Source organism: Balaenoptera borealis (genome assembly GCF_965194805.1).
Source record: "Balaenoptera borealis genome assembly, chromosome: 20".
In the NCBI taxonomy this organism is placed as follows: Eukaryota; Metazoa; Chordata; class Mammalia; order Artiodactyla; family Balaenopteridae; genus Balaenoptera; species Balaenoptera borealis.
This window is the reverse complement of record NC_138879.1, coordinates 11,739,701-11,764,267: the sequence shown is the minus strand read 5'-3', so window position 1 is coordinate 11,764,267 and position 24,567 is coordinate 11,739,701. Positions and strand designations below refer to the sequence as shown.

Sequence of the window (24,567 nt, the reverse complement as noted above, 5' to 3'; positions counted from 1 at the left end):
GGGGCTGAGCCAGATTGTCACTACCCGACATGGCAGCCCCTGCCTCACGTGATCTTAGAGGTTCTGCAGGTAAAAAATTCATATCCAACCTCAAAGACTCAGCAGAAAAACAGGAACGCAAAATACCTCACTAGTATTTGTTATAATGATTGCGTGTCTAAATAACACTCTAGACATGTGCCACTAAATAAAACACTTCACCTATTTCTTCTTACTTTTTTACATGCCCACCTCTCAGTGCGAAAAGACAGGTGCGGTGTGCCTGGTGCTGCCCCCGAAAGCCCTCCCAGCTCTGACAGCATAAGATGCTCCAGATTTCCCACGGTGCTATCCAAGTAGGCAGCCCAGTCTGGAGGAGGAATTGTGCGGCTTGATCTGGGGAATTGGGGGTAGGTTTGGGGGGGACCAGGGGAAGGGACAGAGTCCCCCAGAGGACTGAGAATCCTGATACCATCTGTGGACACAGAAGCCCTAAGAGGGCGCAGTAGCTTCTGGCTTCTCAGTTGTTTTTTTCCAGGAAGACCCCTAACTGCTTATACTCCAAGGAAAGAAGATGTCCCACTGCTGGGATGCGGTGCCTTGTCCACAGACCGCCTTTCACACTGAAGAGCTTTTTAAAATGAGAACAGCAGACGCATAAGGGGCTTAAACCACTGCCATCAAACTCCACGTGTTAACAGGAGCAGCCTCTGCCATTATCTTTTTTGAAGATCTAAATTATGGTTATTTTGTTTTTGCTTTGTTAATTACACATCCCTTGAAATAGAACAAATCTCTCCCCTTTCTCAGACGGCAATCTGGAGGCGCCTCCCAGAACAAGGGAGCCCAGTGAGGGGGAGCAGACTGCAGGAACCGCCTGCTTCAGTCAGCACAGGCCCCGGCAACAGCCCACACCCCACACCCAGAACACTCGAGGCCCCGCTCTCTGCGGCTCAGAGAGGGAACGGGGAAGATGGATCAGAGCAGAGGAGGGGGCCCCTGGCAACCTCAACCCCAGCTGGGTGGGTGGGCCCTCTGCCCTCCCAACGGCAGGAGCCTGCCTGTGTCAGCAGCTCCAAGTGCTGGGCTGCTGAGAGCCTGGCACTGGGCCGGCAGGGACCGTCCAGGGCCCTGGCCCTCTGCGTTCGGGCAGAAGGTTTGGCCCACACTGGGGGTGACCCCGCCCCACACCCACGCCCATCCATCTGCCTCCAGCCTTCTCTTCCTGGGCTCTCGCCTCTGCTGCGGTCTTGCCGGCCCCTCCCTCAGAGCTCAGAACCTACACAAGGGGTGGGAAGGACACACTGCCTCCCCGTGGCCCCCACCAGCCGGCCACACACCAACGCGAATCCCAAAGGCACGGACGACTGCTGGGTTTTCTAACAGTCATGGTGTCCCTTGGAGGACGAGGACTCCTGCCTAATCAGAGCTGGGCTGGGGGTGGGGCCAAAGGAAACAGAAACAGCAGAAATCCTTGGCCAAGTCCCTCCCGATCTATAAGGGGATCGTGCACCCAGAGCCTGACCAACTCCACCCAGCACTGCTTCCCAAAGTGCTTCACCCGGGATGGCTCTCGGCACCAGTCCCACCCCAGCCCGGACCCTTCCGTCCGAAGCCCTGGAGACCGCCAACCAGCCAGGGGCCGGCTGTCCATCAGAATCACCCCGAAGCTTTGAGAACCTGACAGTCAGGCTAAAGTACAACCATGCACCCGCATGCCTGGGGAGGGGGACCCTGGGCCAGAGACAGGGCGCCAGACGAGGCCTGTGACCACGCCCTGTCAGACACACGGTACGTCCTCCACTGACTGTCCCCTGTAGCCGCCTCCACACAGATGGGCGCTTCTGTCAGCGCCTGGTCCGGCGAGCACGGCCATGACCAGAGGTGCAGGGCGTGACCTCAGCCGTGTGGGCAGTACTTGGTGTGCTCCCTACTTCTAGAAAAAACCCTCTGTCCTAGTTTGCGCCCCAAATGCCTCTAAGTGCCTGTTCCCTGACCTATAATTAAAATCAATTCTCTCCCTGGAAATCCCAAAACACAGTCTCAATTATCAGCAGTTCACGAAACTGGCCCAGTCCCACTAACGGGGAGCCCATCACAGATGGACTGACAGACAGACAGACACGCTCACAGAGGACAAGCCTCCGCCCCGCTCAGGAGCCGAGGTGCCTTGCGGGAGGTGTGTAGGTGCTCCAAGGGTCAACCGCTGCCTGGCGGGTGCTCGGGGGCCTCTCTGCCCTCCCTGGCGAGCATCCTGCCCACGCTGAGCTCCAGTCGCGGAGGGAAAACACATGGACCAGGGGCTCCAGAAGGCTCACAGGTGACCCCAGGGATTGACCCAAGGAAGTCCACCCATCTCGGGACTACTGAGTCAGCCCACACCTGCATCCACCCGTGGGAGCCCTGGCCAGCGTATCCATACCTAGAAAACAGAGCTGCATGGGCTCCGTCGGTCTGGGGGGTCCCACCGCCTCTGCCAAGAGGCGCTGCACTTCACGTCAGCCCAGGGGCTTCTGTGGCTCGGGGATGCCCAGGTGGGGTCCCTGTGCCAGCTGTGGGGCCCAGGCCCACGCCCACCTACACATACTGCCCACTGGGCTACATGTGACCCAGGCCCCAGTGAAGGTCCCCGGAGTGGAGACCCTGGGGATACAGAGGGGGCTTCAAGAGAGCAGGGGGGGACCATGGGTGCCTGGGGTCCTTCCCCACCTCCCCAGGGGCCCAAACAGTCTGGAATCCTGCCCCCACTTGGTGACAGCGTGCAAACACATCTGCTTGGAGTAAGCAGGTCTAGTGGCCAGGATGTCCTGTGGGTCCAGGCGAGGCCAAGCTCTCCAGGGCAGGGCCGTGAACTACAGTCTGGACGGACAGAGCTGCCCCCACGGCTGATCCGCTACCGGAGTGGACTGCGTGAGAGCTGGGGTGTCGGCCGTTCTAAGAAATGGAGACAGGGAGAACAGAGTCTTGCTCTTCCTCAGGAAAACAGTGTCTTGGGCTTCCCTAGTGGTGCAGTGGTTAAGAATCTGCCTGCCAATGCAGGGGACGTGGGTTCGATCCCTGGCCTGGGAAGATCCCACATGCCATGTAGCAACTAAGCCCATGCGCCACAACTACTGAGCCTGAGCTCTAGAGCCCGCAAGCCACAACTACTGAGCCCACGTGCCACAACTACTGAAGCCTGCGCACCTAGAGCCCATGCTCCGCAACAAGAGAAGCCACCGCAATGAGAAGCCCACGCACCACAACGAAGAGTAGCCCCCGCTCGCCGCAACTAGAGAAAGCCTGGGTGCAGCAATGAAGACCCAACACAGCCAAAAATAAATTAAAAAAAAAAAAAAAAAGTACTTAAAAAAAAAAAGTGTCTTAAAGAACGTCTTGTGACTAGCAGGACCTCAGCCAAGGCGAGGGGCAGGGCCGGCTCAGCACACCTGCCCTGCCCAGGCATTTCCTCCAGGGGAAACTGGGGAGGGGAGGGGCTGTCAAACCAAAAGGTGCCTAGGGCCCTCCCAGCCCCCAGCAGCCACACCTCAAAGCAGACATCAGGCCCTGGCTCCTGGCCAGGTCTGCAAAGGTTCCAAGAACCAGAAGGAACAGACCCAGGTGCCCAAGGACCCTCACGTGCCCAGGTGGGCTGGGCACCTCCACAAGGCCACCAGGTAGGCCAGAACCACCCATGGGCCAGGCGGCCAGCGTGCCTTCCACCGTCTCAGAGCACACGGAGCGCCCACCTGCTCCAGCACAGACGAGGGGTGAGGGACTGAGGATGCCCCAGCCTGGCCTCTCAGGTTCAGCGCCACCAGGGAACAAAAAACACACCGGTTGGACTGTCGCTCTGCTTCCCACCCTTGGAAAGACAACCACAACCGGAGTAACATCACATGCCACCTGTCACCGCGTCAGCAGCCTGGGCTGGACGGCGAGCGGGACAGCGTGGAACACAGCCCCCAGCCCTCCCCGGGAGGAACTCGATTACTGGAGGAGGATCACTGCAATAGCACCCTCAGGAGGCTAAGGGACAGGTAGAGAAGGGGGGTGGGGTGGGTTTGGGAAAGACGAGGGAGGGGGTGGGACAGAGAAGGGAAACCGAGGAAGTGCACAGAACGGGGAGGGGTGACCTCGCTTTGTTCAGGCCCCAGGGCTCTTCCTGCTCTGAGATGGGAGGAAGGCCGAGGTACACCCCTCACAAGCGGGGAAACCAAGAGAGGACATGGAACTCGCCGTGATCACACGGCCAGTGCACACGGGGCACAGCTGGGATCCAAACCCAAACCCAACGGCCAGGGCCTCATGGCTGTGCCCAGGCGGGGACAGGCCACAGGGGGGCGAAGAGGAGGCCCCTGAGCGAGAGCCTCAGGGCAGATATCGGGAGGGGACTGGGCCTCACCGGGGGCAGCAGGGCTGTGCTGAGGAGACAGGGCAGAGGGGAGCCTCAGTTGTGGGGTGACCCTTGGACACGGGAAGAAAGGTCAGCACTGGATGTCTCCCAGGTCCCAGGAGGCCAGGGTGGACATGGCCGGCCTCACCAAGCTGGGGAACTGCTGGGAGGCCCCCTGCAAGGAGAGAACCACCACCCAACTGCCCGTATGGAAAGACTAAGGTTTGCAGAGCCCGTGCTGTGTCCCCCTGGCCCTGCGTGGCTGGGGGAGCAGATCCCACCCTCTCGGCCCTGCAGGCCCAGACTCCAGAGTGGAGCAGTCAGGGCTCTCCCGAAGAGAGAGGTCTTGCAGTGGGTGGCGGGGGCTTTGGGGCAAGGGGAGTGGGCCACTGGGAACCAGAGGCAGCAGAGTCACGATGACCCAGGCCCATGTGGCTCCGAGTCATGTAGGAGTGAACACCATGGATGACGCCAGCCCACACGCACTGACCTCTGCCCAGCCTGTCCTCTCCCAGCCGCAGGACGCACCGGCCGGGACACAGTCCCTTCTGACGGCTCTCAGCAAGCTGGTCATAGCAGCACCAGCTCGTCCAGGGAGAGGGCCTCGGGCACAGGACGGAGCCTCCGAGTCCATGGCCGTAAAGGGGAATGAAGCACGGGTACATGATGATAAAAAGGAACGAAGCACTGACACACACAACGTGGACGAACCTCAGAAACATCACGCTGAGGGCAAGAAGCCAGACGCAAAAGGTCACATGTCGTATGATCCCGGTCATGCCGCTGGGGGGCGGGGAGGGACTAGTGCAGACAGGCTTTCCTTTTGGGGCCGTGAAAACATCCTAAAATGGACTGTGGTGACAGTTACACAACGCTATGAATGTACTCAAAATCAAACGGGTGAGTTACATGGTATGTGAATTACCTCTCGATGAAACTGTCACCAAAAAATAAAAGCACCTTAAGGGGCGGGGGCTGCACAGGCTGAACCCCTGGAAAGCCAGCCTCCTGTCCCTGTCACCAGGCCTCCAAACCAGTCCCCAGGGTTCCCTCAGATAGGGCACTGAGGAGGCCACTGCCCTCCCAGGCAGCGGGTCAAGGTTTTCAGGAAACAAAATGGCAAAACACGTCAAGGATGGGACAGAACAGAAAAACGGACACACACCAGTGCAGGTGTCTTTCCAGCCTCGACCTCATGACCCGCTCCCAGGAGCACATCCCGGGCGGGGGTGACTCGGGAGGGTTCCCTGCAGCAGCGCTCTCGCCGCGGGGCGGGGAGGCCTCGACGTGGTGACGGGTTACAGACGGTCTTTGAGACGATGGTCATGAGACTGTGGATGTGGGGAAACGCGTCTGACTTGGGGAAGGGAGGCTACAGAGAGGCGGGAGCTGAGTTACTGCGACTACGTGAGGAACACACCTGAGTAAGGGGCTGCAGGAGACTGGCGGCTGCCTCCCACACGGCGGGCTGCGGTTCTCTGCTGCCGCTGCGCCACCCATCCTCTCCACTACGGTGCCCCAGGCACAGAGGGGCGCGGAGGCCGGGCCGCCCCGGGGGAGCAGGGGGCCTGCTAGTCTATGCCGTACTCAAGTGGGCAGGACTGGCCTCTTGGCCCTGGCGTGCTCCAGAGGTGCTTGCGCGCAGCGGTGTGGGCACCATGGGGCATGTGCGTGCACCACGCACAGAGGGCCCCAGGCAGTGCCCCCAGGCTCACTGCCCAGATTACTGGCAGGAAGGGTGGGGCTTCAGGAGGTGAGGGGTTCACCCCAGGGGTCACCCCCATGCCTGTGCCCAGGGGAAGCTTCCACTGCTGACCACTGGGGGCTATCCTGTTTCTCCTCCTTATCTGAGATGTGCGGCCTTGGAGAGCAGCGTCTGGGCCTGATCTGTGTCAACTGGCTGCAGGGTTCTGGTGAATCAGGTGTATCAGGGCCATGCCCGTCACAGGCCATGCTGTCCTAAATCCTTGTCCCTCACCCCAGCACGTAACGTCTACAACCAGGGCTGCCCCTCCCGTGCCCTGCAATGCCATCTGCCTCACACTGCAGGGTCACTGAGATGCTGGACCAGCCAGCATCTACCTGCCCCGGGGTCTCTGGGTCTGTGCTGGGAGCAGGCATTCACAAGTCAATCAGAGTAACAGTCTGGGATCTCTCACCGAGGTAGGAATCCAGAGGAACAGGCAGGAAGTTTCCCTCTGGGTTCTGCTCCTTTGGTGGAGAGCCCTCTGGCACCCACCGAGGCTACAGGATGGGACTGCTGTCCTGCTGGCTCCGGGACGCCGGGCACCCACCACCCAAAATCCCCCAGGAGAGCGGAGCCTGGCTCTGCCCAGTTTCATCAGGAGGGATCAGCCTCGCCCCCTGAGACCAAGAAGGGTGAGTGCTGGGGACAGACAAGAGCGCCTGCCCTTCACCGCTCACTAAAAGGCCCGAGAAGTCCCAAAACCATAACCGGGGCCCCAATGCTCCTGTGTGTCCCCAGGCAGAGCCCCCAGCACGCGGCGGCCAAGTCCCACCTGCAGCTCCTTGTCCGAGTACTTCTGGGGGTTTTTGCTGCCTTGGCTCTTCTTGCGGAGTTTCTTCAGCTCGGCCTGGCACTTGTCCAGCGCATCACCTTTGCTCCTTTGCTCCGTCTGGTATTTCTTCAGCGCAGCCTGAGATTCAAACAACAAAACCACGGGCAATGAGCTGGTGCGCCCCTCCCGCTCTCAACTGGGCCACAGCGGCCCCGACCCTGTGGACGGCAGGAATTGCGCAGCTGCAAACCTGAGGCCTCAGCTCTGCCCACCCTGGAGGTAAAGATCAGGGCTGGGAAAACCAGCCGAGCCTCCCTCTCTCCCACCCCAGGGCCGGAAGCGCCTCAGATCAAATCATGTAATGAACACCGACAGAGCCCAGCCCCTCGCCCTTCTTGTCAACCTGGGAGAGGCGACAGGGCAGGGTCGGGGCATGAAGAACTCGAGGAAACGACAGCGGGTCAGAGGAGTTCACACAGGTTCCACAGGGCGGCTGCCTCACATCATTTTTACAAAAAGTGGTTGAGAGGCGGGGGTAGCGGAACCTGGCATGTGGAGCATCAGACGCGAGAGTCCACTCACGGAGTCACATTTAGTCTCAAATGGGCATGAATGTCAGAGGAGCTGCAGGAAACCCACAGGATGGAGAGCTCACAGGAAGATGAAAACCGTTCACACGGAGGGAAGGATTCACACACAGCAGAGGCCAAGCAGCTCAGGGTGACCAGCAGGTACAGGGCGGGCGCTACTTACGCTCAGGTACCTGGAGTCCAGCTCCACCTTCTGTTCCAGCTGCGTTAGCAGCTCATTGTGAAAAGACTTCAGCTGGACATGGAGAGAAAACAGCCGTCAGCTCCGACGTGTGCCCGCCCCGGGAGAGGGGGGGCGGTCACCACGACCATGGCACCCGGGACGCTGGGCACCCCAATGGGAGAGAGGAGCTTGTCTGATCCATGAGCCGATGACCCCACAGGGACAGGTGGGCCCCGCAGGGACAGGTGGGCCCCGCGGAGCCAGGCGGCCCCGGGAGCGAGCACTGAACTGAAGCGCGGCCTTCGACAGGCACGGAGGCTCCGCTTTCCTTGGGGAGACAGAGACCGCCGCCCCACTGTCCCTGCTCTCCCGTGCTGGCGGGTAGTACAGGCACAAGCTGACACGAGCCGTGGACCTGCTGGGTCCTGGCAGGACCTATAGGCTCGGTGCACCTGTGCTTCCCCAGGCCACCACTCGAGGTGTCCCCACCTGGCCCCGCGGCCAGCTGAGCATAACACCCCATCTTGCCCGTGTCCTTTTCTTCCAGGTCCATCTGTATATCCTCAGCCCCCACGGTGGTCACATCCCTGGTGTGTGACTTCTCTCTCGGGCCCTGGGGACGCCCCCACCTCTCTGGGTATGACCACAGGAAGGCACATACTTCCCTAGTGGATGCATGGCCAGAGCACATGCCCGGCTCTTCCCCTCGCCTCTGACAGCACCTGCTCACCTGCATCTGCCCCTCCCTCCCCGGGGGCTGCACCGGGAGGCTGGGACTCACCATTTCTTCCAATTGATTTTGAATCTGCCTGTGGACTTCGGCCATCTGGAAGAGAACGTCCCCTGGGAGGCAGATGGCAAGAGAGAAAAGCAGGAGGAAAGTGAGCTACTCAGAATCACTGTCTTGTCACTCCCTCCACAGCTGGGGAGCGGGCACCGGTGGGCCAGGCACTGGGGTTGCTGTGGTCTGGAGACCGGCAGGCAGGGGTGTGCTGGGGGCAGGGGGAGGGGTGCCTCTCCAGGTGATGCCACCAAGAGGAGATGGGAAATTCTAGAATGACAAGGATACACAGTCGCTTGGTGTCTCTGGGGGTTTGGGGGCCTCAGGCATCTGCACTAGATCTGAGATTCACGGCAGAGGTCAGAAGACCGGAGACCCTACGTTTGCAGGTTTCAACCCTGCGTGCGACCCTGTGAGCACATGCGTCTCCTCTCACAGGCGCCAACCACCACCGGCCCACCTACCTCGGGCCCAGGCAGAGGTAGCCGCAACATGCAGCCCCTGTGCGTCCCGGGACATGGCGTGGAAGGAAGGTGGCCGTGGAGGGACGGACCCCACGGCCCAAGACACGTCATGGTCAGCACAGTCCCAACACCCACCCCAAATCAACGCTGTGGAACAGAAGCTCCGAGCTGGGGCACGCATGGCACCTGCCTCCAAAGAAAGACCCTCAGGGCCACTGCCCACACCCACAGGGTCAGCGTGAAGGACCTCCTTGCACAAATGGCTCATTTCCTCCTCTGCAGAGGGTGGGTCTGGAACGGGCAGTGCGAGCTCCATTCATTTCATCGGCAAGTATTTGTTAAGCAGCCATTTCTGGAGGCAGGCACTAACCAAGCGCTGTGGCCACATGGAGGAGGGCCCGTCCCTGCCCTCGGGGGCAGTCACCTGCTGACTAACCCTGTCCCGAGGTGCTGCCTACACCAGGACTTCCTTCCCCTGCTCACATCCAGGCCACTCAGGGGTCACGTGACCCAGAGGATCCTTTTGGAGGCAGCCACAATGAGCACCTCTGGTCCCCATGAGGCCAGCCAGAAAGCAGAACAGCTCCTGTGGCCCCTGCCCTAAAGGGATGACGCTGCCCACCCTCCAAGATCACAACGACAGCACACACATGATCCCCTGGGGTCGCTTTCCCTCCCAGAAGCACAGCTGGGTTCTGGGGACGGCCAGCTCCTCCTGGTCATCGGGCCGTTCCATCACCTGCTGGTGCTGTCGCAGCCCTGATGACCACAGAGCATGGCGATCACCACAGGCAGGAGCCTTAGGGACAGATCGCCAATCCTTGGGGCAGGCTGCCCAAGGTCAGTGGGCTGTTAAATGGCCGCAGTGCTGGCCTCCGCTGGCAGGTCCCGGGCCCTGCCTCCCAGGGTCACTCTCTGTTGTTGGAGTTCACGCGAGGGCGGCCTCTCCAGCCAGCGGGTGCCCCACCCCCATCTGAGTTCTGAGTTCTCACTGTCAGTGCGCTGCTGGGCTGAGTGCCCAAAGGCCTGGCTTCGCGTCGGATGCACAGATTTCTGTCGAGGGAGGAGGAGGAGGGGACAGGAGTGCTTCCGAAGGAGCCCCAGGGGTCACCTGGCAGCTGGGAGGAGCCACGGTGTGCCAGGGGGTAGGCCCTGCAAAGCCAACCGCATGTTCCTGTCAGGAGACAAGGTGGGGGGAGTTCCCTGGCAGCCCAATGGTTAGGACACCGTGCTTTCACTGCTGAGGGTGCAGGTTCGATCCCTGATTGGGGAACTAAGATCCTGCAAGTCATGGGGTGTGGCCAAAAACAAAAAAGAAAAAGGGAGACACAGGCATGCTGGTGGGTCCCCTCAGGATGGGGTCAGACCACACATAGCTGTGGTTCGCTGGGCCCTGGGCTGAGTGTCCAGCCTGCCGCCTGTGCCGCCAGTGCGAAGACCCCTTCCCAGGCACCACATGAGGAAGCACAGACCCCTGAGGGGCCCAGGCTGGCACCTAAGGCACCAAGCTGCTCACGGCTACTGCAGAGAGAGGAAGAAGCCCAGGCCCAGCCTGAGGCTTCAAAGGATGCTCGAGGTCAGGGCCAGTGCCACGCCGTGTGAGCGTGAGCGAGTGGGTGGTGTCTGTGTGGGTGTGAGTGGGGGAGGGCATGTGTGTGCCAGAGTGTACACGTGTGTGCGTGTGGGTGCACAGGGTGTGCGTGGGGGTGAGTACGTGCATGGACACAGGGGGTTGGGTGTGGGTGTGAGCGTGTGTGGCTGTGTTGCGCGAGGGTGTTGAGTGGGTACACGTGTGGCCGTATGCGTGAGCCTCAGTCTCCATTCTCTCTCCCCGCAGCCCTGGGGTGCTGCTACGCCCCCGTGGACACGCGGCTCCAGGAAGCTAAGTGACCGGGCTGTGACCGGGTGGGCCACAGGGATCAGAGCCGGTCCACACAGGTCTGCCTCCAGGACCATGCTTGTCCACGAGCCGGGAGGGGGAGGACGGAGCGGGGAGGTGCAGGAACAGGGGCAGACGCCAGAGCTCCTGATGCACGAATCCCCTAATCCAAAGTGATAAACATTTACTGAGCGCCACGCATGCCGGCAGGGCCATGGACACCAGCACCAGGGCACAGGGGAAGGCCTGGCGGGGGGGCCCAGAGTCCCTGGAAGTTACTTTCCACTCACTCAGGCTCCGAATGGCAGCCTGACCTCGGGCCTGACAGTGCTGTTGGGTATGGCGGGCAGGGAGGGGCGGCACCTGGGGACAAGAAGGCCCCACCCCCACCACGGCTGCCTGGGGGCAGCATGGTCCATGGTCAACCAACCATACGCCGAGGGCTGAGCTGAGGCTGAGCAGCCCCAGCAGGATAGGATGTGAGTCTCACTCATCCTCTCCTGGCCCTGACCCCACTTCTACCCCATCCCGACCCCAGGGGGCGGTCTATGAGTCAGGGAATTGGCCAAGGACAACAGGGGACAGAAGGTGCCTGGTCCCCGTCCTTGGCTGAAAAGGAACCACCAAGACAAATACAAGCGGGCAGCCCAGGGGACAAGGCCAGGCTGCCACCACCCTGACCTGACCTGCTCAGACCCGCAGCTCCCGAGTGGGATGAGGCCCCCGGCACCGCCATGGCCTTGCAGCAGCCCCAGATCTGACATGCTTGGTGGGGATGCCGTCCTGAGTGTCAAGGGTGGCACGCACAGGAAATCCAGACCCACAGGTCACCCTCTGGCCCTATGGGCTCTCTCAAGGGACATGAAGTCCACAAATAAGACACAGAGCAAGTGGCACCGTTGGCCACGCTTGAGGCCCCAGAATTGTAAATCAGTGTCCGGATCAAACTGAAAACACGTATTTCCTTGAAAGGCCACACAAAACTAGTTCAAGGAAAACATTTGAAAAATAACAACAACAACAAATACCAAGTCCTTTAGATAAAGAATTCCTGTTGCCAAGAAGAGTATGTGAAGCTTCTTGAGGATTCTGGACACTGCACCCCAAGCTCTGTCGATGCACTGGGATGCACCCCATCGCCTCCGCCCACCAGAGCCCCCGCCTGTGTCCCTGGGCACGCATGCGGGGAGTGGGCACATGCTCTGAGCTGCAAGCCAGTGGCTGCCACAGGCCGGTCCACACGGGGAATTTTTAAGGTGCATTTTACAAGCAGCTGCAGGAAGCCACGTGTACATGATGTCTGCAAGGTGGTGTGAGCGTGTACCAGCCACCAGGCAGTGGACCCCGGAGCACTGCGGGGGCACTGGGCCAGCTGCAGCGGGCGGTCACCCCTGCCCGGGGATGAGGCTGTGCCCCGAACTAGGCTTCCCAGGAATGCCGGGGGCCTCAGTCATTGGCACGGACACTCTCTCGTCCTCTCACCCAGGTCCCTTCCGGGTCCTGGGAGGCGGGCGAGTGAAGGTCCTTGGAGCCATGGGGCCGGCCAGAGCCTCCCCCCTTCTCTGGGCTCAAAGGCCAGCACGAGGTGGAGACACCTTCCCAGGCCCACCCCACACGTGGAGGAGGAGGCCACCGGGCTTTCTACCAGGCCTCATCTTGGAACCCAGGTCTCGGTCCACAGCACAGGTGGGCCCTAAACTCGAAAAACCAGGTTTAAAATAGAGCCCAGACCCAGCCTCGCCAGAGCAAAGAGCGGGGGAGCAGGGTAATCAGTTGTCACCACTCATGGGACCGCCAGGGTCTCGAGGAGTGTGAACAGAGCGGGAGGCAGGCAGGTGGCCAGGCCCCAGGGCGCCACAGGAGGGGAGCGGGCAGGCCACCCTGGCACTGAGGAGGGTCTGGGAGCAGGCCATCGGGAGCAGGGACAGGAGAGGGCACACTTGGGTGCCATGAGGCTTCATCCAGGACAAAACCACGTCAGAAACACAGGCATCTGAGAACGAGGCGACGCCCTCCCACCCAGTGTTTACCCTGTGAGGAGGCAGCCAGGTCAGCAGTGAGTCACCTCCGGCTGCACACCCTTCAGCTCTGAGTTTAAAAATTCCTGGTACTCTTGGTAACCTTAAACACCAGCCTTGTGTCTTTGAGTTAAGAGTGGAACTCGGTACACATGGCAACTCCCCTCCCCCAGGGGAAGGCAGGGGCTGGGGCAGCACATGCACGAACGCGCAAACACACATATGCACACGTAGGCACACGATGTAAGCAACGTGCTGTTCACCTCCCTCCCCTCCAGCACAGTCAGGCTGGACACAGGCTGGTTCTGTCTGGCGTGGCTAAGACAGCACAATGTCGGGACAGTCGCCACCACCTTTGCTCTGCACGACTGCGGCCTGGGAGCCTGGGTACCCTGCAGACGGTGCGCGTCCCCCTGAAGAGAGGCTGTGTGGCCTCGGGAGCCAGGCTGTGCCCTTGTCCCTCAGGGTGGTGGCCTTGCCCTTGGTGACAGGGGCAGAAAGAACTGGTCCAGCCTTCTAGCAGGGACAGGGCCCCCAACAAGGACACAACACTGGAGCTGGGGTGGCTGGACAGGGAGGGCTGAGGCCCAGGCCTGTGTAGCCCCTCACAGGCCACTCTGTCCTCAAGGAGCATCCACCACTCGTAATTCCAGAACGTTCTCGTCACTCCAGAAACCTGTCCCCATCAGCAGTCACTCCCCTTTCCCTCCAGCCTTGGACAACCACTAATCTACTGTTTGTACGGATCTCCCTGTTCTGAGCGTTTAGTATCAGTGGGATCCCGTGACACAGGCCCTTTGTGTCTGGCTTCCTCACCAAGCATGTTTTTCGTTTTTGAGGCTCACCACGTGGCAGTGTGTCAGTGCTTCATTCCTCTCCCAGCTGGATGACATTCCAGGGAATGAGCCGCATTTTGTTTATCCAGTCGCCCATGATGTCCATCGGTGGACGTTTGGGTGTTTCCACTTTCAGGCTATTACAAATAGCGCTCGCTCCTGTGATAATCAGCTCTCCCTAGGAAGCAGTTTTATTTTATAATAACTCAATTCTTTTTGTACACAATCTTCGCAATATGATTTTTGAGGTTTTTTCCCATCGGCTTAGAGCAAGAGTCCACTAGCCAGCAGACCCTGGGGGGAGGTGAGTAAAAGGGGAGCCTCCAGCCAGTACTGTGACCACGTGGGGGGCTGGAGCCTCAGAGCTGCCAAGCCCTCCCAGGTTTCTCCAGAGCCAGAACGAGCCCTCCACTGCCACGAGGGAGCCAGGGGCAGCGCCCCTCCAGGCGCCCACTGCCATCTCTGAGGGGACCGCTCCCTGCTCCAGGCTAGTCCAAACCCCCCTGGGAAGATGAGGCTGCAGATAGGAATAGGAACTGATTCCACAGCGAGGAGCCTGCCTCTCTTGCAAGTCTGGGTGACTCAGCAACCCTCTCGCTTCAGAGCTGAGTGGGGAGGTTGGGGGCTGTCCGCGGGGGACCCTCTGCCCCCGCTGGCCACCCCCAGCAGGAGCTGGCTTCTGCCAAACCTTGGGATCGTGAGCCAGAGGGAGCATCACGGCTCAGTCGCTCTGCTTCTTTTCCTTAAGTGTTTTATTTCACCACCGATACGAAAAAATTCCCAACAGACTCTCAAAAATGTTCACAGCCCCTGGCAAGAACGTCAGTACAAGGACAAGGTGGAGGGGCCTGGCACTGGCCAGTGTGAGTGCTGGCCAGCACCTGGGGACCGAAGGCACCCACTGAGGGGAGAAAAAGGCAGAAACTAGAGACCCCGTCAGCACAGAGGGACCGGGGCCATAAGCTGGAAGGTGCAGGGCACAGCTGAGGAGGGGGAGGCCCAGGTGCAGGAAGGCCCCACACCCGGGAGGATGGCAGTGGGGCAGACACTCAACAGAGCAGCTTGGCAGGGGCGGAGCTGCTCTCGCTTGGAGCTCCAGGCAAGGTCAGGACTCGAGCAGGGCGGCACCCTGCTGTGATATGGCCCCGACCTGTTAGCAGACGACACAGAAGGATCAGCCACCCACCCCGGGTGCTCTCAGAACTTGTAGACGGTTCGGAGGAGCAGTCGATTTACACGTGTTCGGGGACGTAGGGCCCACCACTGACATCTCAGATCTCAGAAACATTCAAGTGTTTCCCCAAACTGGGCTCTTTGGGAAAAGATAAAAGATTCTAGAAGACTAGAGAAAATTACAGGTACCAGATTTTTAAAAGGGACCGACTCTAGAAATTGCAGGTTGGTGTCTTCATGTGAGAGTTGTTACTGAGATAAAGGTGACCCGCTCGCAGCCTGGGGCACTCGCTCACCTTCATCGTCACCACACTGACGACTGCTCCGTGAGCACCTGCTCCATGCAGGTGCCGCTCCAGGTGAGACAGTGAGCCAGAGGCCCTGCCTCTGTGGTGCCTGCACTCTTTCCTGGGAGGCAGACAAAACATGGGCCAGTGAGGAACGAGGAAGAGTGAGGGGTAAGTGGGCCAGGCAGGTCAGGAAGGAGGGCCACCCGAAGTCCGGGAGGACGAAGGATGCCTGTGGCTGCCGATGGCACAGAGACGGCGGGGAGCGGTCTGGCAGGGAGCCTCATCTCGCTGATTCTCGAGCCCCAGACCAGCACAGGTATAGCCCCACCCCTACCTGAGCTCCACAAGGCACCAGGCAGTCCCCCAGGGCACTGAATACTGACACAGGGGACCTGAGTGTGGCTGGAGGCCGGGTCTACAGCCACACCCAGAGGGTTCCATCCAAGGCCCAGAGATCAAAGGGGCCGTGAATCTGTTCTTATCAGCGGTGAATCTGTTCTTATCAGCGCTTAGAAGACAGACACTCTCCTCCCAGCCCAACCTCCAAACCTCCCGAAAGCAGCTAAAATAACAGAGCGGGTACCCGCTCACCCCTCACCAGGTTCCCTGGCTCTCTTTCCGACACATGCACCTAGATACCCGTGCACACACTTTTTGGCTGAACCACCTGAGACGGTAATAAACATCACGGCGTGGCCAGCATGTCAACTTCTGCACCTGGAGAGCACGGACCTGTGTGCACAGGCCCACGGCCAGCCCAACCCAAGGACAGTGGCCACCGACACAGACCCTCTTCCATCAGCACCCGCACCTCGGGGGCTGGGTGCCCCAACTCATCGCCGCCTGTGAGCTGCTCCCCAACCCTGGACCTCACGCGTGGCTCTTCAGGTCTGTGTCTCTGTCTCTGTCTCTCTGTCTCTCTCTCTCTCTCAATAAGTCAGCATACTGTTTATCTAAATGCTGCTCTGTGAGCATCTAGAACAAGTAAGTCATAAACAGGCTTAATCGTGGGTTATGAGGACTTAACCTTCAGCGGCACCAGAATTCTTATCTTTCCTCTGTGGAGTCGGGAGTCTTCAGCCTCTTTAATCCAGAAGAGTCCTCTCGAGTTGCATCTCTCACAATGCTGACATTTTTAAAGACTCAGGCTGCTTTTTTGGTTTTTTCTTTTTGCAGAAAAAACACATGTTCTTATAATCTGCAAATGACAAGAAGCTGAGAGGGAGCGTGGATCTGGGAGACTGGGAACAAGCCGGGGTGGGAGGGGGGCTCAGGCCCCAGAGTCTGGCCGCTCAGGCTGGCGCCCGGCAGATCTGTGCAGCTCCCCACCTTGTTCTATGAGCCAAGGGTGGACCAGACTCCACCTGAGGGCCTCTCCTGGGCCATAACGCTAGACTCCTAATCCCAAAGGAGCGAGGACAGGATTTCAGGAGGAGATGAGTTATCACCCATTTAGGCTTAAAAAAGAACACGTTTTTGCCAAAGCAACACAGACCCGAGAAAGCCTGCTTTGAGATGGTTCCCATGAAGACAGCCAGTGGCCTGAGCTGACCCCCAGCAAAAGTGAACAACAGCACGGGATGAAGAGGGTAAGGACCCGGCTGCCGGACCCCAGGGCTGGGCACAGCTGCATGGAGGGCCAGGTCCCTCCCCCAGAGCACTGTGACCCCCACAGTGGAGCATCACCCCCAAGATCAGTGTCCAGAGGGCAACCCAGTGAAACTTCTAAAACCTGATTAACCCAAGAAGTGGGAGGAAGCTGGGGACCTGAGGTGGGGGAGGTCACAGAAGGCAGTTTCAATCTCTGGAAGGCACAGGCGGCTGAGCCCTGGCTGGGGGAGGGGTGGGAAGTGTGGAGGTGGGGAGGGGCCTCCTCCAAAACCCACTGCCACAGAGCAGGACCAACCCCCAGGGCAGAGACCAGCCTCCATCCTGGTGCCTGTCCACCAGCCAGGGGATGTCCGTCAGGGGGCCCACCTGGGGGTGACAAGTCCTGATAGTCCAGGCACCTGCGGGGAAAAGGCTCCAGGCCTGGGCTGACCTCACTGTCTCATGGGTTACGTGTACATGTTTGTACCTCATCCCAGGATTAAATCAGTAAGACCACGTGTCTCCTGATTAGGGGGTTGGGCTGACAAGGCACACGGCACAGCCCCTGACCCAGAGAAAGAGCTGGGCAAGTGTTTGCGCCCCTGCCAGTAACAGTGACAATGACAGCCAGGAACCTGGGTGCAGCTCCACCTTGACATCAACGGTCCTGCCACACACACCCTCTTTCTTTAAGCAGGAGGATGGTGGGTGAAGAGGTTCAGGAACTGGGCAATAAGACAGGGAAAGCCCCCTGCCCACATGCATGTTCCATCCTTCTGAGGAGCTGGGCCCCGGCCGGCAGGAGGGTACCACCCATGTGTGGTCAAGGGCACCACGCGTGCCCTTTCTTCCCCCGCCTATGTCCTTCGTCCCTGATGCCAAAGTCAGGCCTGGGCAGGGGTCCCCAGTGCTTGGTTTCTTGCTCACCACCCCCTTCCTCACACCTGTGTCCTTCCCACTGTGAGAGGGCTGTGTCTGTCTCTGACCCTGGCCGTGAAGACGGGACACTGCACAGGGCTCTGTGGACAAGAGCCCGCGGGGCTCCCATGAAGGCACAGTGTCAGCGTGCAGGGGGAGCTGATGCTACGAGAAAGTGGGTGTCTTCAGCAGCATTACAAATGTGGTGGACGCTGATGAGAGCCCTGCTCCCCAGCTGCCTGGACCTGGACCTCTCAGACCATGCTGGGCACTCCCAGAGCACAAGCCTTCCAGGACAGGATCTGAGAACATGTGGGAAGAATGGGAACATCCAGCGCTAAGTCCCTGCCCATGTGGCTCATCCTTAAGGGCTCCCTGGGCTGCCACAGCCCTGAAGGCCAGTCCTGTAACCTGCTGGCCCCCCACCTAGTAGACGTCAAGCCAGATCACCCCAGGACATGAGCACCCCAGCCAGATTCCCAGCCCTGATGGGTCCCCAGGAGCAGCCTTATCGTGCGTTGGGGAGGGTCCTACCGTCCCTCCACCGCCAGGAGCCACCTGCCGAGGCCCCGCCCCAACTCCAAAGTGGCTGATACTGCTCCTCCTGGGGATAAAATTGGGTGACCGGTCAGGGGGCAGCCAAGCCCGGATGCAGCTAGAAATGAAGCCGTCTGAAAAGGCAGGGTGGCCCAGGGCTGTCAGCTGCACCACAAAGGTCAAAGTCCTCCCGGACCTGGGGTTACAGTGCCAGGTCTCTCCAAGGGAGAGTGGCCCTTCTCTGCCGGCACCGCCACGTCAGGCAGGGGCTGGGGTGGCCGGGAGGCTGTGGCCCAGGTGGAATTGAGAGCAGAACGTCCACACGGTTACTGACCAGTAACAAGTCGACTGACCAGTGCAGGCGTCACATGAAGGATGATCTGGGTGGGGTCACGAGGTACGACTGCAGGGGTGCCAGGACGGCCCCTCTGCTCCCTGATCAAGTCCAGCCAGGGCCACCTTAGCAACCCTCCCCCCCACTAGAGGAGCCCGACAGAGTGTGAGGGGTGGAGCTTGGGGGACCATGGTGAGGACCATAGCAGCCACAGGCCTGCCGGGAGCCCTCACCCCACCTGGGCACTGACACCAGACCCCTGGACTACCTCTCCAGGAGAAGCAGAGGTGAGACCAGCACAGCCGGGACCTCTGCGACCACGAGACTAACGTGTGTGGGCGTGTGCTGCGGTGGGGTGGGCAGGAGTTCTCTGCCTCCTCCCAGGTAGAGCCACGTGCTGGAACAGTCCTCAGCAGCCCCAGATGGTGCTGGGGGCGCAGAGAAGGTGTCTGACCTTCCTTTGGAGACTAAACCTCCAGCCCTGTCTTTGCAGAGCTGGACTTGAACCTGGCGAGCAGGACGCACTATTACTGCCAAGTGGTCATGGCGTTCCTTTTGGTCACCGGCAGCCACCGAGGGCGCCAAAACACTCGTTTCTTGAGGATCTGTCATTTTAGGAGGAGCCAGAGCTCCCATTCCCTGCTGGTGGTCAAGGGGCTCTTGAGCCAAGGGATCAGCTGCTCAAATTTGGCTGGGAGCGCCTGTTGCCTCCTGAAGCCTTCTGAAGCAAATATCCATAATGCTCAATTATTCTGGTGGCTTCCAGAGCGGAAAGGCGCCTCTGAGAGCTCATTAGCATACGCCTGAACAAGGCACGAATATAGAGCTCTCGTTCCGGAAGACAGACAGCCGAGGGCTGCGGGGGTGTCGCGTCGGCCGTGAGAGCCACCGGTATGGGATGCAGAGCTCAGACAGCACTGAGGGACCCCTCTGGGATCAGCCACCAACCCCCCCCATCCTCCCTGCTGGCCTCAAAGCCACCAGTTCCTCCCTGGTAGAGGCAGAGTTCTTCTCCTGCCTACAAAATGGCAAAAAATGGCAGGTGGCCAAAAGGATAACCAGGACAAAAATCGATGGCTGTTGCCATGGTGATGATAGCGGACAGTGACCCTCCCTGACTGCTGCTCTGAAGCAGAGCAAGACCAAACGGCCCCTCGGTGTCGGTATCAGTGTTGTGTCCAAAGTGGACGCCCAGGCACCGGAGTGTCGTGGCACGAGGTGGAGGAGGCACCGACCACACGTGGCCCAACCGTCCGGGCTGGCCTCCTTCCTGTCCTGAGCCTCTGCCCTACCTGCTCCGGGTCAGGTCCTGGACCGGCATCGGCCACATAGGGAGTCTGATAAGATCTCAGAAGCTCAGGCCTGCCCCGGGCCTCCTGAAGCCAAATATGCATTTGGATGTGTCCTCGGCCAATCCACACACTCTCAGGCATCCACAGTTACACTCGGGGCTTCGGGGTTCCCAGGCTGGCCGCCCAGGCCGATGGAGGGCTGCTTCAAGGAACTGGCCGACAGGAGGCCGTGGAGCGTGTGGGCTGAGCCTGGGCGACAGGGAGGCGGGGACTTAGGGTCAACCTGGCGTCCTCTCCCCATGGGCCGGGCAGGCGCTGGCTGAGCCGGGTCCCCGCAGCAGCAGCAGCAGGAAAGGGCACTGCGAGACGCTGGCTGTGCTGCCGGGAGACAGCAGGGCAGGAACTCACATCGACAGACCCTCCACCCACCAGCATCACCGTGCTTCAAAATGCCGTCTTTTCTCCTGCCCGACGCGACTCACAAGGGGACAGGGAAACGTGGGTGTGGACAGAGGGAGGGGTTTTCCTCCCACATTCCCACCCAGAGCAGGGACGTGAGTGGACAAGGCCACAACCCCTGACCACAGGAGGCCACCTGGACCTCGGCAGGGCGGGCAGGCCAGGCCCAGAGCTGGAAGGTGCGTGGATGGCGCTCCTCCAGGGAGGCCACCCTCCAGGGGGTCACAGCCCCGTGAGGCTGCGCCCCAGGCCGGGCAGGCACCGCTGCTCCGATCCTCACCAAGTGCCATGAAGGCCCCCCAGAAGCGGTGGTGGCGCCCCATTAACCTGCCCACTCATGCCCCCGATTAACTGTCCAAGTGGACATCAGCTCTCCTGGGGACGGTTTCTCAGGCATCAACTTGCTCTAAATCATGTGAGACACAATCCGGAACAGGCCCAGTTGAGGACTGCTCATCAGGTAATCAGGCCTCTGCGGTCGGAGCGTCCACAGTGCCTCTGACACACCTGTCCTCCTGCCAACGCCGGGGACCCAGGGGCCAGCACCCCTCGGAACAGGCGGAGACCTGCCACAGAGGCTCCCGAGCCGGCACCTGTGCCCGCCGGGCCCCCCGCCATGCGTGGGATGCTCCAGGGCCACCGGCTCTCTGCTGGAGGATAAACGAAGGACCGCTTCCTCCTCACTCTCACTTGGGGGCGGGGAGCTACAGACACACTGAGAACACAGCACACGCTGCCGGCGGGACCTCAATTCAGAGGAGGCACGGCGGGGTCACAGGACTGGGGGCCCCCAGGGCCCTCCAGCCACCCAGACACTCGAGTCAGACTGGCCGTGGTGGGAGAGCCCTCACAGGCGTGCTGCTGCAGGATGGGCTTTAAAGGACCTCGGCGAGCCTCCTGCTGCGGACCCAGGTCAGGTCACATGCTCCCCCTCAGTGGGAACAAGCCCCAGGCCCGGTCCTCACAGACCCTGCCAGCCCCACCTCACCACCAGAACCAGGCTCAGAATGAACCACAGCTAAGGGCCCCCTTCCCCTCCTCCCAAGCAGGACCCCCAGGAACTAGTCCAGAGGGTGTGGGGTCACCACAGCCACACACCGCTGTTCCCTATGGATGTTCCCACCCTGGAGTGGGCCCTCGGACACCGAGGAAGCATGAAAACACCCTGAGCCGTCTCTCCTGCTATGGCCAGAGTCGCTGAGAACAGGCAGATCCAATTAAGACGTTTATTAATCCCTCCTGACAAAGGCTCGAGCCGGCCCCATAAAGCTCTCATCAGGGCAGGCGAAGTGGACACGCTGGAGCGCCTGGCCCTTCACACCAGTCATGAGAGTCCAGGGGGCCCTGAGAGGGGACCCTCAGATTGCCCTCTTACCCTGTGCTCAGCCCCAGGCTTTGACCTGTTCAGCATCCACACAAAGCCGGGCACGAGGACAGAGACTCTGCAAAAAATCTGCCTGCTGTCAAGATCTGCTCGAGGCCTGAGGGAGGCCAGGAGAGCGTGGACCCTATTCCTGGGGTTCCGGTGACTGCCTGTGTGCTGGCCACTTCTCCCAGGGGCTAAGGGACACCCCCTCCACGTGCTATGGCGGGGGTTGCTGGTGTTATCAGCTGGGAAGAGGAGGTGAAGGCAGGATGCAGGCAAGGAGCCCACTCCAGGCCAGCCTGGGGACACCAGGCCATCATGGGACCACAGTGTAGGGCGACATGGGTCCTCTGAGTCAGGACCCTCAGGGATGTGAAATCGCCCTGGCTCCCACTGTGCAGCTGTAATTAAGTCCTCCAAGTGGCGTCTGTCAGGTTTACCAGTCAAAGGTGGGGTCTGACAGCAGGTGGATGTGAGACAGACTGTCACCCACCTGCAGGGAAGGCAGGGACACACTCGGGCTCCCCAGCCAGGTGTTGACAGCTCTGCATGACATGGAAGGGGCCGTGATGCAGCCCGACAACCTCCCGGCCTCACAGGGAGCACAGGAGCCGACCTGGTGGGCAGCCCCCCGACCTGGTGGATGGCCTGTGGCACCATCTCAGAACTGCCTCTGCCAAGGAAACTATCCGGCAACAGTCTCAAAGGCCCCTGGGGTCACATGGCCCCTGCATTTCAGCGACCCACGCGCAGGAAAGGGCCACCCCGTGCCTCTAAGCATGAGGCTGTCGTGGGAAAGTCAGCCGGCATCTGCAGGAACCAGAAGAGGTAGCCAAGTCCCACGGGGCGAGTCTCCAAAGGTGGCATGGGACTGCCTGCCTCGCTTCTTCACTCGGGTAGCTGGGCGTGGACAGCAGCCAAACGCCAGGGGAGTGTTCAGGCCACACCTTAATCCAGTGACTCAGCGGCCAAACCTGGCCCAGTTTCAGGTGCAGGGAGCCGCCTCCTGCCCCGAGGCCCCGCCCAGCACAGAGCTCCCGCTCTCTCATGGGTGCGGGTGCAGATACCAGTATGGGTGCAGGCAGGTGGCGGCCGAGCACAGGCCCAGGGCACCTGCAAGCACACACACGCCCGGGATCACAAACAAGCGAGCTCTTCAAAGGCAGAGAACACAACAGAGGCTCGGGAGACGGTGAGGGCCAAACAAAACGGCCGCTCAGCCGCTGGCCCTCGCCTGCGCAGATGGACAAAATGTCCAGGTGAGGCTCTGGCAGAGGCCCTGGACACAGGCTCTGGAGGGACGGGCCCAGCGTGAAGGTCGGCCACACACGGAGGAAACAAGAGGGCTCAGGGCAGGCTGGGCCCTTCGTTGCAATGATGGCCTCGTGTTAGTGCTGCCAGCCAGGAAAGCCTAGAATGCTCCACAGGATATGTCACCTTAGCCTCCTGCACAGACACAGGGCAGCTGACTGACCCTCTTCTTGCATGAATGATTCTGGCACAGAGCCCCTGAGTCACCTGCCCATCTGAGCACTGTGCCCGGAGCCCACGTGCATTGGACTCTGGCCTCCACCTCTTACTCCTGCCTGTGCTGGGCTCAGCCCTGCTCTTTGCACAGTGGCTTTGGGGAGTAGAGCTGGGGGCCTGGCTGCAGGGGGCCACCCAGCGGGCAGGATGTGCTCAGGAGTGCCAGCTCCCTGGGGACCACTGCAGATGGTGGCACGGCTGTTGGTGAGGGGGACAGGACAGCGGCCTCCCCTGCACAAAGGATGAGGTCAAGGTCGATGGTGGCACCCCCAGGAGCAGGGGAGCAGGACACCCCAGGGGCCAACACCGGGGAAGAAACCAGCAAGCAGGACAACACAGAGACTGCACCAGTCTGATGCTGCACCAGGCCAATTGTGGAGTGGCCGTGATGGTGGAACAGAGGGCCCGGAAGCCAGCCTGTCCACTGCCTGGACTGGGGGACAAGTGTGCTTTCAGCCCCACGGCCAAGGCCGGGCTTGCTGACAGTGCACACGGGGGCTGGATGGAGAAGCGAGGAGGTGCCATCGGGATCACCCCAGGGGAGCAGTGACAGGGCGCAGGTGAGATGCCACCGTACTTGGTCTGTGCCAGCAGGGGACAGGCACCGGGGGGTCTCCACCTGCTCTCTCTGCTTTGATATGACCTGAAGTGTCCTGTGACTTAAAGCTTAAGGCAATGGGAGAGCCCAGAGGGGACATGGCATTGCTGACAGCGCCCAGGACAAGAGGACAGCGTCTGCACTGTTCCCTCCTTCAGGGCAAAAGGAGCCTGACTGGAGATCCGACCTCCCCGACCAGCCCTGGAGCCCACGCCGGAGCAGTCTGGAAATACCCACTCTGCGTCATGCTCCCCACCATGCTGGCATCTCAGGCTGCCCGTGTCAGGGGGACGGGGAGAGGCTGGGTGCACCCTGCTGTGGCCAGCAGCAAAGGGGCCACCTGCCCCCTATGCCCTGTGGCCTCCAGGCTCAAGGTAGAGAAAGAAGCAGGAGAAACAAACATGAAAACGTGCTCACTTCCAGATCTTAGCAAACCCCCAAGTTTGTGGTCTACGAGCTTGGAGAGTGAGCCCCCTCAGGGTGCTGTGATCGGGGTCACCCTCCCTTGGGCCACCATCCTGGCTCCTTGGTCTGGGGAAGGCCTGGGTCTGCACACACCGGGGACTGGCCTGGAGCCTCGGACCCAGATGGGACACCCGCGCTGCCCTGAGCTGCCGGTCAGCCCCACGAGCACAGAAATCCGTGAGGAAAGCAAGCAGACAGGGCCTCGGAAAAGCTGCCCCGAGTACACAGATCAAAGAGACGGGGATGGCCTCCATAATCACCTGCCTGGGGGCGGCACCAGGTGTGCCTCAACGGAGCTGTGAGGGGGGCGGTCAGGGAGACAAGTCCACGGCAAGTGTGGGTGGCTGCTGGCGGGGGATGAGAGGGCGGCGAAGCGATGGGGAAGGCGGGCATCCCTGCACCCCGACTAAGCAG

At 60.6% G+C, this 24,567-nt stretch overlaps 1 protein-coding gene across 20 annotated transcripts in view; it reads right to left on the bottom strand.

Annotated features, from left to right (window-relative positions):
• The window catches only part of BAIAP2 (BAR/IMD domain containing adaptor protein 2), a 72,322-nt gene that overhangs the window by 22,407 nt on the left and 25,348 nt on the right, over positions 1-24,567 (bottom strand). For 19 of the 20 annotated variants that reach the window (XR_014238475.1, XR_014238476.1, XR_014238477.1 and 16 more), the window contains exons 4-6: positions 8,408-8,469; positions 7,627-7,698; positions 6,874-7,011 (exon numbers count right to left, since the gene is read on the bottom strand). Coding sequence is in view for 17 of the 20 variants with exons in the window: in XM_082372132.1 (XP_082228258.1) it covers positions 6,874-7,011; positions 7,627-7,698; positions 8,408-8,469 (272 nt within the window). In the remaining 3 variants the exon portion in view is untranslated. Of the gene's footprint in view, positions 1-4,844; positions 5,820-6,873; positions 7,012-7,626; positions 7,699-8,407; positions 8,470-24,567 lie in introns of those variants that run through there. The other variant, XM_082372137.1, reaches the window with a different exon arrangement.